General features: G+C 33.9%; 1 protein-coding gene across 1 annotated transcript; it reads right to left on the bottom strand.

The window, feature by feature from the left end:
- Nucleotides 1-13,282: 13,282 nt before the first annotated feature.
- LOC132734460 (ficolin-1-like) lies at nt 13,283-15,125 on the bottom strand. Its single transcript, XM_060721202.1, has 3 exons — nt 14,994-15,125; nt 14,094-14,252; nt 13,283-13,690 (listed from the first exon to the last, which is right to left on the bottom strand). The coding sequence occupies exons 1-3, from the start codon at nt 15,073-15,075 to the stop codon at nt 13,395-13,397; spliced, it is 537 nt and encodes a 178-aa protein (XP_060577185.1). The 5' UTR covers nt 15,076-15,125; the 3' UTR covers nt 13,283-13,394.
- Nucleotides 15,126-16,040: the final 915 nt, after the last annotated feature.

The following is a 16,040-nucleotide window of genomic DNA, read 5'->3' on the forward strand; positions in this document are numbered from 1 at the left end:
TATTTTCTGTATATTTGTGGTATAGCCATAATTGTGAAATTATTTGTTTATGTTATATTTAAGCTCAGTTACAGTAAGTCTTGTATATTTGATTAAGGGTATTTTTGTTTGTTTGTCGTAATTCAAGGTCCTTAGTTCCCAGTGATGTGAAGGGCGATGATGAACAGTGATGTCAATGTCATGATTGTCAGTGTCAAGATTATAAAATTTAATAATGCCAAGTCATTGGTTATCTGTGACGGATGTGTCAAAAGGTGTAAGAAATGTAATTGTCATATTTTCTCATTGACTATTTTCTTTCAATTGCTCCTGGTGCAGACAAGTTCATAGGTTCTGGGTGATGTCAGGGTCTTTGGTCCTTCTGTATTCAAGGTCATTGACTGTTACTGTTTTATCAAGTTCACTTGTTCAGCTATGTTAAGTTGACTGTTATTTCTTATGTCTATGTCATACATTGCTAAAATATTACCTGTGATGTCATTGACAAATATTTCCTTTGATGTTTTTGCCAATGACCTCTTGTGATATCAATGTCAAAGGAAGTTAAAGGTACTCAATAATTTTAATGTCATAGGTTTCCAGTAGTGATATCAGTGTTATAAGTTTCCTTTTGATATCAATGTTATTGTTTACTTTCTATATCAATGTCATTGGTTACTTATGATATCAATGTCATTGATTTCCATTGGGTGGTACCAAGTACATACATAACAGGATGAAAAGCAAATGTAAAAGAATATATGTTCGCATTCTGATTAGTGAGTTTTGTTAATGTCTTTGACCAATCTTTTGTAACTGAAACTTATATAGTGTTTTATATAAACGGTTTCATTTTCATGCATGTACCACTTGTTTGTTTTTTGTTGTTTATGTTTTTTTTAATGAACTTTGATCGAAATATTTATATAAATGGTATAACTCTACAAGGGGCCCTGTGTAATCAGATGAATAATCTTTTGAATGGTGATAAAATTCATACAAAATACATCAAATGGAAGAATAGTAATTAAAGTTTGTGTGACAGCTAGGTATTAACTCGCTTCAAAGATCAATGTGATATTTTGTTGGAAAATTTTTTATTGTGTTAACAGGGACTTACATAATTAATGTGCGTTTAACAACACATATGTTTTTGTTTTGTTTTTATGCCACCGCAGCATCTGCGATGCGGTGGCATATAGCGATTCACCTGTGTGTGCGTGTGTGTGTGTGTTTGTTTGTTTGTTTGTGTGTGTGTGTGTTATATAGATCATATAGTGAACTTAAAAAATCTTCTTGTGAAAAACCACTTGTCCAATTTCAACCAATTTTGGCAGGATTGATCCTTGGGTGAAGGGCTTCCAAAGTTGTTCAAAGAATTTTATTCCATGCAGAAATCTGGTTGCCATGGCAACCAAAAGGAATTATAAGAATAAATTTAGAAAATCTTCTTGTAAAGACCCAAAAGGCCTAGAGCTTAGATATTTTGCATAAGGCATTGTATGGTAGACCTCTACCAAGATTGTTCAAATTATAGCCCTGGGGTCAAAATCGGCCCCGCCACGGGGGTCATTGATTTTCACTATATGTACATATAGTAAAAACTTAAAATACCTTTTTGTAAAGACCCAAAAGGCCTAGAGCTTAGATATTTTGCATAAGGCATTGTCTGGTAGACCTCTACCAATATTGTTCAAATTATAGCCCTTGGGTCAAAATCGACCCTGCCCCGGGGGTCATGGATTTTCACTATATGTACATATAGTAAAAATTTAAAATACCTTCTTGTAAAGACCCAAAAGACCTAGAGCTTAGATATTTTGCATAAGGCATTGTCTGATAGACCTCTTACAGATTGTTCAAATTATAGCCCTTGGGTCAAAATCGGCCCGGCCCGGGGGTCATTGATTTTCCTCATATTTACATAGTAAAAACTTATAGTAAAAACTTATAGTAAAAACTTTAAAAACATTTCTTCTAGCAATTGACAAATGCTAGAGGTTAGATACTTTGCACGAAACATTGTGAAGTGAACCTCTAGCAAGAATGTTCAAATAATAGCCCTGGGGTCATTGATTTTCAATATATACATATAGAAAAAATTCAAAAAAATCTTATTGTCTGAAGGTACAAGGCTTAGAGCTTTAATATTTGTTAAATGATATCATTTATAGGTTCTCAACCAAAGTTGTTCAAATTTTGCCTCCAGTGTCAAAATTAAAAGTGAACTTTGATATCAGCTGACCTAGATTTTGACAAAGTGTATTACATGTTGTCCTTTGATGCAGTCATGAAATTTTAGGCTGTGTGAAATATGACCTTCACCACCAAATTCACTAGACTCAAGTGCATTGAAATATTCCTACTCTGATCTTTTATTGAGTTAACAGTAGATTTAACCACTAATCTGATAATAAGAATTAGATTATGCATTATGACAATCTTCAATTGTATAGAAACAAAAAAAATCTGTTCCTACACTACTATTTAGTGTTGTATTAATGCGGTGGCATAGCATTTTTCTCAAATGCAATCTTGTTTTTAGATATTTTATTTAGTGATGTGTTGTATTTGATTTTATACCTTGAATATGTAACCATACAGCTCGTTATAGAAATGAGATAAGCTAAATAATCAATCTTGATTCCTTTGTTGAATGATGCAAAGAAAAGAAATAACAGGGTACTGGTCTGAGAAAATGGACAAAAAAAAACATATATAGCTAAAGAATATAGTTTTACTCCCTGTATTATGTGACATTTTTGTTAATACGATTTTTTTAGTTTGATAGTGAAGAAGTATTCTTGAATCCATTTCTAAAACAAACCAGTTCTTATTATTTGTTTTAATGTTTCTTGCTCAAGGAGCACCGGACGGGGTTTGAACGCACACATCCAGCAATCCTTGTATTACTTGTCTGATGCGTATACCACCAGCCCTACAGCCACTTTATGTATGGCATTTTAAAGGGCATGGAAAGCAATAAAAATTTGTTATTTGTAAATTTATGACTTAATCACAGCAAATTTGATGATAAAATAATAACTTTTAAACAATGCTTTTGGACTACTCACCTTCCTTGAAGCCAACTACTGCCTGACAAGCCCCGGCCTGCCTAGCACAACCACTCGCACACCACATTTGTCATTTAATTTTGTGAGGTGTGATTTAAATGATGACATGTATTTATTTGCTATCATGCAGGTACCTTTAGAATTGTTTTTTTTTCATGTTGTGAAAATTTGTGCATGCTAGTTTATATGTGTCCTTATATATATGTCCTGTTACTTTACATACTATCAAGTAATTAGATATATTAAATTCATTTAATGTCAAGATAAATATATAGAAAATGATTGTTAACTTTAAGAAAAAAATGAAAGTGCATGCTTCATCTTGAATGAAATTGTTTTCTGTTGCTTGTTTACTTTTATTATTGTTATTTTATTTTTTGTGTAGTGCTAAATATTTGAGAATACTCTGCTGTTTGCTATGAGAGGGTTTACATGTTAAAACATTAACTTTTAGCTCAACTATTTGAATATTGGGGCACTTTTACCTCAACCATTGAATAGTGGGACTTTTTTAGCTCAACCATTTGAATAGTGGGGCAATCTTACTCACACAGGCATCTGTGTGAGCCTTGCACTTGGTTAATGTTTAGCATATAGCTTAATATTTCTATAACCACTGTGGTTATTTTCTTGAAACATCACACATCTTTTGGTCACTAACTAAGACCATACTTCTAGAAATAAATTTCACTGTTTGTTTCCCTTCTTACAAAGAAAACTACCTGCTTGGTCCATATTTTAGTTTCAGTCACTAAGAATAGTCGAGCATTCAGCCCATGTGCAAACACTTTGAAACATATTTAATGCTTACCTTTTTCATGTTACATGCTACACTTATTAACATTAAAGAAGTAATAATGTCACAATTCCAACATTCAGCTAGTAAAACATATACATGCTGTTGTTCCAATGCAATTACAACTTCATGTTTAGAAGGAAGCCTATACAAAACTTTAAATAAAATAGGCTCGCATTTTAATCATTGTAACATTTACACGTGCTTTTATAGACTTATAAATTATAAAATTTTACCATTTGCTTGTATTGACTTTGAGATCAAGATTATCTCTTATTTGTATGAAACAAATTTCCATTGTATACTACATGAAGTTTAGAAGTATATATTGAATACACAAAATTTGCATGTTAACCTTGAGGAAAAGGAAGTATTAATTATTTGGTGTGAGTTATTTTTAGTGAATAATCATTGTTTTGTTAATTTGCATGTTATCCTGAAGAAAGGAAGTACTTTTATTTTGAGTGAGTGAGGTATTTTTAGTTGATAATCATAGATTTTTGTGAATTTTCCTGTATAAGTGATGCATGCTAATTTATTTGAGAAAGGGTAAAAGTTGTTTGCAATAGAGAAATTACATATGATTGCCATGTAGTGTATGGATTTATGCATATATATATTGTAAGGTCATGCATTTCATCATTATATTTTGTATGTGTGCAAGGTTATGCATATATGTACAAGGTCGTGCATATATGTGCAAAATATTGATTATATGTGTGCAAGGTGGTGCATGTGAGTATGTGTGAGTGTGTTGTATGCATCATATGTGCAAGATTGTGCATATAGATGTGCATGTTTGTAGTTAGAAATGAGCATTTAGAGGAAACAACACATAAACATAGATAACATCTTAACATCAGATGCAATAAACAAATTGTACAATGCATGTTAATCTTATATAAGATGCTACCATACTTAATATTCTACATTGTATTTATTAGGCAAAACTGTGAAGATTATTTTTGTTCATGTCTGTGATTTTCCTGTGAGCTACAATATAATTAATGTTTGTGAGAAACTAATTTCCATCAGTTTTATGTTTATACTGTTGATTGAGATTGAAGAAGAATTACCTTCATTCATGTATAAACCACTTACTTATGCCCGCTTTTTACTTTAAATCAAAACCACAGAAATTGATAAATGGTCGCGAAAATATATGACAAAAGTGACCAGGATGGATGTATTACTGCCAACGAGTTAATACATCTATGTATATTACTTGTTTAATTGTTGACGGATTATGGAAATGTTTATCACGGAATTTAATGGGAGCGTTTGCAAACCTTAGAATTTCTGTCTGTCGACCCAAGGAACCATAGGCTCAGTTCAGAACATGTTTCTTGGCATTAGATCAGCATTTACTAGTATTAGGCAGGAACACTTTATCTATCACTATCTCAAGTGATTATTTTATACTTGTTTCTTTGTTCCAAGTTCATTGTTTTATTATTTCTTTAAAATGCATGTGAAGTTCTAGAGATATTAATTATATTTTATTATTTTAATTTTCATCGTGTTTGAATAATTTCAATATTTCTTCTTGTTCATAATATAACCATTTTTTATGTTTTTAAAAAGGAGAAGCCTCGTCCCAATGGATCAGCTAATAATATAACATTTCGGTACAAACATATATGAGTAATGTTATATTAATGTTATATTTTTCTGATTCATATGGTTCTTTACAATAAAGAAATAACAACCAACATGTGTTACTGGTTGATAATAGTTCAATTCTCAGTTAATTGTACGTTTAGCAATTAATAAAACTACAATGTTAAATGAACTTTGAATATGTATTGTATATATTCCACTTCCCCTGAACAGAATCATCTTGTCCTTTTCTGCTGGCCAACCCTAACCTGACTGTCGGTTTTTGTTCCGGGGCATAATTTTATACAAAAAAAGTATTGGATGCGTCTCATTGAGCAGAAGTGCAGTATTCAAGAATCATAAACCTCTTTTGCATAAATTTAGAGTTATTGCCCTTTGCATTTTTTTTTTCATACTTAACATTTGTTTGCATCATTACTCGTAAAGTGCTGGATGTATGAATTTGAAATGCCATAGGTGGATAGAGTTCATTCATGTTTAAGGCATTGCTACTTTCATGAGCCGTGTCACGACTAAACCATCATAGTGCGTTTGCGACCAGCATGGATCCAGACCAGCCTGCGCATCTGCTTTTCGCTTACCAACTCTATGACAAGTAGAGATACTGATAGCGAACAGCATGGGTCCTGATCAGACTGAGCAGATGCGCAGGCGGGTCTGGATCCATGCTGGTCGCAAACACACTTGTTGGTTTTGTCGTGACGCGGCTGATATAATTTTGAAATTAATGTCCTTTTTGATTTTTCTATTTATATGCATATTATCTGTCGAGGGCACGTACCGGTAAGAATGACAAATGCACTGACAAATTGATTCGCAGCTGGAAGGGAATCTATAGGGGCGAGCGATTTACACCAGAAGTGTTGAGACTGGTACACATTGAGCATTAATCCTTTTTTTAAAGTAACATATAGTTTGTTTGTTTCATTTTACGCCTTTTCCCAACAGTATTTCAGTCATATAACACCATCTCTCTCCAGGAACGATGGTTAAGAAACTATAACCCGCCTATATGATTGAAATACTGTTGGGAAAAGGCGTAAAAACAAACATACTAACACGTACAGCGCCTGTTTAAAGGTCGATTCGAAAAAAGTTTTAGTTTGTTTGTAGAGGGAAATGGAATTCGCTACTCTTTAATATTTTATAAATGTTAAATCTCTGCATACCATTTATGTACGTGTCGACGATTTTAATTGCTAGGGTTAGCCTTTTACTTGTTAGCTCACCTGTCACAAAGTGACAGGGTGAGCTTTTGTGATCGCTTTTCGTCCGGCGTCCGTCTGTCCGTCGTCCGTCTGTAAACTTTTACTTTAAATGACATCTCCTCATAAACCACTAAGCCAATTTCATCCAAACTTCACAGGAATGTTCCTTTGGTGGTCACCTTTAAAAATTGTTCAAAGAATTTAATTCCATGCAGAACTCTGGTTGCCATGGCAACCGAAAGAAAAAACTTTAAATATCTTCTTTTAAAAAACCATAAGAGCTAGAGCTTAGATATTTGGCATGAAACATCTTCTAGTGAGTGTCTACCAAGTTTGTTCAAATAAAAGCCCTTGGGTCAAAATTGGCCCCGCCTCGGGGGGTCATTGATTTTCCCTATATGCATATAGTAAAAACTTAAAAAAGCTTCTTTTAAAGAACCCAAAGAGCTAGAGCTAAGATATTTAGCATGAAACATGTTCTAATGGGTGTCTACCAAGTTTGTTCAAATAAAAGCCCTGGGGTCAAAATTGGCCCCGCCCCGGGGGGTCATTGATTTTCCCTATATGCATATAGTAAAAACTTAAAAAATCTTCTTTTAAAGAACTCAAAGAGCTATGGCTAAGATATTTAGCATCAAACATGTTCTAATAGGTGTCTACCAAATTTGTTTAAATAAAAGCCCTGGGGTCAAAATTGGCACCGCCCCGGGGGTCATTGATTTTCCTTATATGTGTATAGCAAAAACTTAAAAAATCTTCTTTGAAAAAACCCAAATAGCTAGAGTTAAGATATTAAGCATGAAACATCTTTTAGTGAGTGTCTACAAAGTTTGTTCAAATAAAAGACCTGGGGTCAAAATTGGCTTGGCCTCGGGGGTCATTGATTTTCTTTATATGTGTATAGCAAAAACTTAAAATCTTCTTTGAAAAAACCCAAATAGCTAGAGTTTAGATATTAAGCATGAAACATCTTGTAGTAAGTGTCTACAAAGTTTGTTCAAATAAAAGCCCTTGGGTCAAAACTGGCCCAGTCCCAGGGGTGTCATTGTTTTTAACTATATGTGTATAGTAAAAACTTAAAAAAAATCTTCTTTTAAAAAGCCCAATGAGCTAGAGCTTAGATGTTTAGCATGAAACATCTTCTTATGGGTGTCTACCAAGTTTATGCAAATAAAAGCCCTTGGGTTAAATTGGCCCTGCAACGTTGGGGGGGGGGGTGGGGGGGCCTATATACAGGTGAGCGACCTCAGGGCCATCATGGCCCTCTTGTTTTAGAGAAATGTCGTCTGCTAATTTGAATTGTTAAAAATTCAGAGGAAATGTGGTTGGAATGTCAAACATCTTGGAACTTGACTAAACGGAATGTTACTTGGCTTTTAATGATAAATGCAAATCAAATTTCTTAAAAGGCTAGTTATATTAAATGGAGTTTTCCACCTTTTAATCTAAACAATACTATACATCATTTTCAGGAGGCTAATGGTTATGTTATACATGTAGTTCTAAAATTTTTACTTATTTTCTTCCTGGTGTCCATATTTCGTGAGCGACTAAAATTTATTTCAACCGTTGGCATAATTTCGTGAAGATACGAACATGGTTTTAGCAGCGTATCATTTAGAGTTAACAATCTTTTCTCAATCAAATGAAAATTTTAGGCCTTTACGTTGATGGAAGTCAAAGACATTTAACCCAGAATTCATTTTGATGATAAATATTTTTAGCAAAAGTACAAGCGTGAAGTTGATTATATTAAAGTAGATAATGAGTTAATTCTAGCAATTAACTAATTACGCCGTACTAGGACGTCTCTTTCTTTTGCACGCAATATGTCTTTGAGTCAAATCACTTGATTACTTGGCTGTACTATTAGTTGCTTTCTAAAATGCTTACCCTATGAAAAGAACGGCAGTTAATTTCCGTAAAGCATTGCTGTAAAGCGATTATCTTTAACTGATAGTCCACTTTTAATAATCAACATCTCGTGCGGTCATTTAATAAATTCACTTTACTCGCTTCTTTTCTAAAAGGGGCATTAAAACGGAAAACTGGATTAATGAAGAAATATCTAATAAGAGATTGAAATTTACAGCCCCGGAAAACATCGTTCATTTATCGGACATCCCAAGGTATTGTTAAGAAACGGATAATGAGATTCGAGCCATATGTCGATAATTAGCAAAACTATTGCGACAAAAAATATGACATGATGGGGTGCGAAACATTTGAAGATACAATTGTACATTTGTTTAGCCGTGACAGAAAATCCGATATCTTTCGGAAACGTAGTACATTTTACAGCCGTGAAGTAATCACGTCGTGTATTGGATTTGACTTTGCATCACCAATTGGGGGCGTGGATAAAGAAAGACATGACATTGGATATTTGACTACGGTATTAAAATATAAAAGGTCTAATCATATTTATCCTAGCTTGGTTGTGAAACAAGTTTTCTTGCAACCTTTTCCCCACTTGTTTGACTAGAATCGTGTTACAAAACATAGTGGTTACCAGACCTTAGGTGGAACTCGCGGTCCTTGAGCTAGGATATAGATATAGTTACCAGTTGGCTACCTCTGCCCTAAAATTACCTGTTTCACTTTTTTCCATTACTCGAATACCTTAATATTTGTTATTAACTTTGCAGGATATTCAAATAATGTATAGTTAATATTATTACTGCTGATGTACATTGCTTTGATGTGTATGCTCGAAGCATATATATGATTCCTTATCAAATAATCGTGTAAAAACGATATATATTTTGATGTGAGATGTTTTAAATGGATACTCAGGAAAATGAACGACAAAATATCAAATTTATCAAAATTACTCAAAGCATGCAAAATGGAAGTTTTAAGTCACAGCATGTTTTTCTTTTGTATAAATACATTATAATGTGAGTTTGAAACGAAAATTAAACTACATATGTTGAACGAAATGAAGACGCATACAAAATCAATAAGTAGTTTTAAAACAAGTCATTTGACAATAACAATCACTGTAAGTTAAATACAGACAAAGTGGATATTGAAAGATTGAAACAAGTCTAAGTCGCTCATTTGACAAGTTCTTTTACGTTCCCATAGTTCACGTGATAACTATCGTGAAATCTAAATGCTCTAACCTGACCTACGCGGTCAGATTAGGAAAGCACCATTTGTTTTCTTTACATGAAGACAATTTTTGTTGCCTAGTGCGAAAGTTGAAATCGTGAATTCCCGAAGTTGAAATCGTGAATTCATGAAGTTGAAATCGTGAATTCATGAAGTTGAAATCGTGAATTCACGAAGATGAAATCGTGAATTCACGAAGATGAAATCATGAAGTTGAAATCGTGAATTCATGAAGTTGAAATCGTGAATTCGTGAAGTTGAAGTCGTGAATGAATTTACGAAGCTGAAATCGTGAATTCGTGAATTCCTTTTGTTGAAAACGGGAATTCACGAAGTTTGAAATGTGAATTCACGAAAATGAAATCGGGATTTCATGTAGTTGAAATGGCCTTACCGGTCATTCGTACCGTAGACTGCTTAGTGTATTCATTTAATGGACATTAATAGAATATTTGATGAAAAATTAAACTAACATTTCATTAGATAACTACATGTACATAACTTTTTTTATCTTATGTTAACCAGTGAGATATTGGATGTATGTGTTGTTTTTAGGTTTATACTCGACCCAGGAATTATTTAATAATGAATTAATATGTCAGAGATACCTTATGTTAATTATAGTGATTACGCCGTTTTCCATACTGATCAACATTAAGGCCTGTTGCAACTTTTTGGAAAAAGAGGATATGTTTTGGTATGCATGTATGATCGAGTTATATACTAAGTTGCCATAGTCTACACTTGTTAACAGGGAAAATTTGTACTCAGCATCACTAATTTCGCTTCATAACTTATTTTACGGTAATGGCTTATTTACATGTGACAAGTGTTAAAATTGGTGAAACATTTATTCAACATAATATGTGAACATGTAAACAATATTTACAAAATACATTTTTGGATTGGACAGAAAGCTATAAAGCTTATGAGTGTCTACTCCCAGTTGTAACAATTTACATACGCACATATCATGACATTATCATACAGAATGGTTAGTTGAAATATTCAAAGATATTCACTTGATAGTCGAGTATTTTACAATGTAACATTTGTAAGAGCAAACAGTAAAAAAGATAAAAAAAAGAAAAAGTTGATTGAAAAATAAAGCAAACTGTAAAACAGACAAAGTGATAGTTTAGTATCTTTTACGTTTTAGAATTTAACAAAAGGAAACAAAATAATACTCGATTGCTATAAGATATACATAAGCAGATACACACTGTATATATAAACATAAGAGTAAGGAAGAAAGAAATGGACAATGATATGTTTGAACTGATTTAAAGATTGATACATTAAAACATGAGATAAAGTAGTGGTAACAAAAAGAATGACATTGATGGAAGGATTACAAAATTGGGAAATAGTCCTTATTAGTTCAGGTTGTCGGTTAGTATATTTAGGGCATTCAAGAAAGTAGTGATACATTTTCTCACACAAAGCTGTTAAAATACACAGTACCTTTAATGCTTTTAGTAAAAACGGTCTGCGTCTTACACGTCTTAAGCTGCGTTCTCACTTACTCCCGGCAGAGCCCAGTACCACCGGTAAGTTACTGGGATGACCCGAAACGATCCGGGGTGAAATTATTGTTGTAGTCACGCTTACCCCAGCAGCACTACGGAAATTGCAAACTTACCACCCAGGATGCGCTCCGGACAATCAAGGGCAGAGCCCAGGTGAAGATACGGTTCATGCCGGTGCTTCTCCGGTCGTTCCCGGATGACGCCGTTAGAGCCGCGGTTGACCCAGGCAGATTCCTGGTCATCCGAGCAAAGCTCCGGCAAACTCAGCATGATCCCGGAAGAGCCCCAGTGGATTGAAAACGCCCGAAAATGATTACGTTGATACATTATTTTCATTCTCATAAAATATATTTTGTTAATCCTTATGCAAGACTGAACAGAAGGGAAATGGGGAAGGGTTTTAAAGTAGCATGGCTCCAGATTCATACTAGTTTGTATAAACAATTAGTAAAAAAAAAAAAACAGTTTAATATTTTAAGTTTCCAAAAAATGCAGTTAGCACATTATCAATGGCACTTACAACCTATTTTAGCTAGTATAAAGAGGTCGAAATATGCAAAAGTAGCCTTTGCTGCGTTAGTAACGCAGTAGAACTACATGTATAGTTATAAATACTGAAAAGTTCGGTCGTTAATCGCTTATAACATGTAAATTATTACTAGAATTTTGAATCTTTATACATTTCCTAAAACCTTAGTATGTTTTTCTCAGGTTTGATTATATCGAAATATTTTAGCTCATTTGGAGGCGTGCAGCTTTAATACAAACAAGTGTAATCATCGCAAAGTGTCGTGATTCCGGGCATTGACGGGGCTCTACCGGGATAACTGTACCTCTATCGTCATCCTCCGGGGCTCTGTCGGCATTCAACGGGGCTCTGTCGGCATTCATCGGGGATCTACCGTAGCTCTACCGGCTATATTATAGATTCATACTTTGGATCATCCATGGTTTGTGCCGGCAGAGCTACGTACGGTGTTTTCACGGTGTACTACCGGTCGATCGAGGCAGAGCTAAGGATGAGCCGGCAAAGCTATACTTCCCGGATCATCCCGCTGATATTATATATTTCATTACATCCGTGGTCAAATACCGGATGTTCTCGGATCATACGGAACGATGCCAGCAGAGTTACGGATGTACTCCGGTTGTTCCCGGACCACCCCGGATGTCTTCCGGGGCTCTGCCGGGATGTAAGTGAGACTGCAGCTTTAAATACATTTTGTATAACAATTATTCCACTCATTTAATGGATATGCATAATGCACTTAGACAACTTATATCTCAAACAAAATTTTATTTAATATCGTAATAGACACGAATATTTAGCTTTTGGGTAACTGTTTAATCTACGGAATGCTGTTAAGGCCATTGCCTATGAATGTGTTGATCTGAAACGCGATAGTCGATAGTACGATGGTGAAAACGCGGAATCACGAAACAACGATGGTGAAAATGCGAAAGCACGATGATTAAAACGCGACAGTACGATGGTGAAAACGCGACAGTACGATACTAAGATGATGAAAGCGCGATAAACTATCGTGTTTTCACCATCGTACTGTCGCGTTTTCACCATCGTAGTTTCGTGATTTCGCGTTTTCATCATCGTACTGTCGTGTTTTTATCATCGTACTATCGCGTTTTCACCATCGTACTATCGCGTATTCACCGTCGTTCTATCGCGTTTTCATCATCGTACTGTCGCGTTTTTATCATCGTACTATCGCGTTTTCACCATCGTACTGTCGTGATTTTATCATCGTACAATCGCGTTGTCATCATCGTACTATCGCGTTTTCACCATCGTAGTTTCATGATTTCGTGTTTTCACCATCGAACTATCGACCATCGCGTTTCAGATAAACATATTCATAGGCGATGGCCCTAACGGCATTCCGTATTAATCAAGTTGTTATCGTGGCAAATCTTCAATATCAGAACACAAAATTACAAAGGGACAATTTGGTCACTTTAATAATGATAAAGTTTTCTGTATATTATATTAAAACCTTGTTTGATATTTGCTAAAAAGTATTAAAGGTCTGAGTTTAGATAAACTTTTCATTATCTAGATCACAATTTGTGTCCTTCTCAGCATCATTGAAGATCTCCTTAATTTCACACGAGGTCCACCTTCAAGCCCTCTATGCAGATGATCACATAGCCCAGGTTCTGCCCCAGCAACTTTACAAATTGAACCTGGTGGGACATATAATCCATTCAAATTAACCATTGTACATGCCTTATGCCACCAGCCTGCGTGTCGATCAACAGCACAATTATGTGAGTCTTTATTATCTAGGTCACGATCAAATGTTGTAAACGGAGAATTATTATTGTAACTTAACCCGTCTCCGACGTTAACTGAAAAAAAGGTAAATACGATTTTCACTGTATGAGGCCAAATTTAGTCTGTTGTCATGTAGTGACATTTTCTGATAGTCATATAGCTGGATATAGAAAATTCCATAATTTTATCAAAACATTAAAACTGATGGCTCCATTTTCAATGCTGATCTTATTTGTTAACATATGTATCTACTCGTTGTTTGTTTAAATATTCTGAATGCTTAATGGTAAATGTATATGTAATATTACAAAATAGGTGAGGAAAACATTGATTTATTTCAGAACTTTGAGTTGCTAAAGCAAAGTTTAATTTTATGTATGTATCAATTAAAATCTTTATAAGTCAAAGATATATTTGTTTGGTACATTTTATCTTTCATACTTTAAATATCAACACTCATATAATTTCGTTCTGTACCTGATGCTGTACGTAACCCAATGTTGAGTCTATACTTTATTCCATCTGTCAACCTGAAATCCGGAAAGGTCTCATAGCCTGTGACGTTGTTGTGATTTGTCATGTCTATGCGAAGTTCAGAATGACTTTGGTTAGCTAGTTCTTGTATGTACTTCAGGCCTATGGTAAGTAAAACAGTGGAACATAAATTACTATAAATACAACCTCTACTATCGCGAAAATATCGGCAGTTCCAAGGTGTCAAGATGAAATTTAAAACTAAAACGAACGAAAAAAAAACTTCAAAAGAAACAAAACAATCATATTTTGATCCACACAAAAACCCTTACATATTTGCAAACTGATTCATATGATACATGGCGATGTTTTTATATGAATAAATTGACCTGTTTATCAATGATACCAGTTTTCTTTTAATGCAAGGATAAAATGAAACAAGAAACATACTTACAATCTGTATTGAAATATGAGACGTATTACTTTGCATTGTCATGAAATCTGGAAGTTTTGTTTTCTATTTTATCTTTTTTAATATCAATATCGCTTCGTAACTTAATTACATGTCAAAATTACCAAATCGTCACAACTGATTTAAAATAAAACTGAAACATTAGCCAACAATGATATCTTGACACGCAAGATGATTTCCAGATTTCTTTGAAAACGTGAAGCCTCTATACGTATTTTAGTAGATTTTTGGTAGATGAATTACTTAACAATACAAAATGCTAGCCAATAAAATACGAAAACGATCAAACAAGAATTGTATTACACTTATTCATATCATAAATGTACAAGCTATTAAAAAAAGCACTGTTTGTTTATAATAACATACTTCGTTTACTTTAAATAATTCCACTTATCTAAACTGTTTATACTAAAGTGAACAATAAATCAAACCTAGCCACAGTTCTTCTCCTGCATTTCCAAACCCATTTTCATACTCTGTGAAGTTTCGATAAAACTCAATGGACCCGTCCATGCGCCTATGAAATATCTACAAAGAGTTCAACGAAATTGACACAACGAAGTTTAAATTGATAAATGATTCAAGTAGATTCAAACTAACATAGTATAAAGTCGCATTACAACTCCAAGTTTTATCTTATTCTCTATATATGAGACGGAAACGGGATCTTTCATAGACCTATTGAACTTCTTAGTAATCAGGTTTGATGTTCAGATCATCACTTGACTTGTCTTGCATCGAAAGAGTAGACAAGTTTCTTCTAGCACCAGTAGATAATCTTGTCTGTTATGCAAGAACGGCATGTGATGTACTTAGTCCTAACTATCATGTATATCTTTCAAAACTGTAAGATAGGACTAAATTAAAATTCCCGATATTTGCTTTGACAAAGTTTTTTACTTAATTTACAATGAAGTTTTTAAACGATTTAATTAAAAATACCGTTACGGGGCAAAGGAGCGCGCCAACCGTCAAAAGTTTTATCCATGTCCCCCAGACTTTAACAATTTTTAAAATTTTTTTTCTTTGTGTAGAACTACCATCACATAGGGTTTTTAATCCTGTTTTATAAAAACCACTTTCTGCTTCCGGGTATTCATCAAGAATTTCTTTACAGTCGCTCACTAACCAAAAATGATAAAAAAATAAACAAATCTAATTTCTAATGAATTAATCGGGTTATCAATAATAAATTAAGCAACTATCAATGAATTAGTGACAAATCCTGTGCGTTCATTCGACTGCGAAGCAGCCGAGTATTATTAAGTTATTAATTATTTAGTTATTGAGGATTTTGAAAAATGTCGTGTGCTTTACTGCAGAATGAAACGATTTATTTTGCGAGTATTAAACATTATTGCAATAAACACATTCACATGCATACGCTAAACATTTTTTTTTTCTTTTTTTTCAATTTATTGCAAAACATTGGTTATGTCCATTCGACGAATAATACGTGCTTGATCTGATAACATCTA

This window comes from Ruditapes philippinarum, unplaced genomic scaffold (assembly GCF_026571515.1).
Source record: "Ruditapes philippinarum isolate M1 unplaced genomic scaffold, ASM2657151v2 ctg216_1_1_1_1, whole genome shotgun sequence".
Lineage (NCBI taxonomy): Eukaryota > Metazoa > Mollusca > Bivalvia > Venerida > Veneridae > Ruditapes > Ruditapes philippinarum.

Coding starts and splice junctions, on each gene's coding strand:
- LOC132734460 (XM_060721202.1), bottom strand. CDS start 15,075: ATGGACGGGTCCATTGAGTTTTATCGAAACTTCACAGAGTATGAAAAT. Junction 14,253..14,993: donor AGGAGAAGAACTGTGGCTAG/GTTTGATTTATT, acceptor TACTTACCATAG/GCCTGAAGTACATACAAGAA. Junction 13,691..14,093: donor TGGGTTACGTACAGCATCAG/GTACAGAACGAA, acceptor CCTTTTTTTCAG/TTAACGTCGGAGACGGGTTA.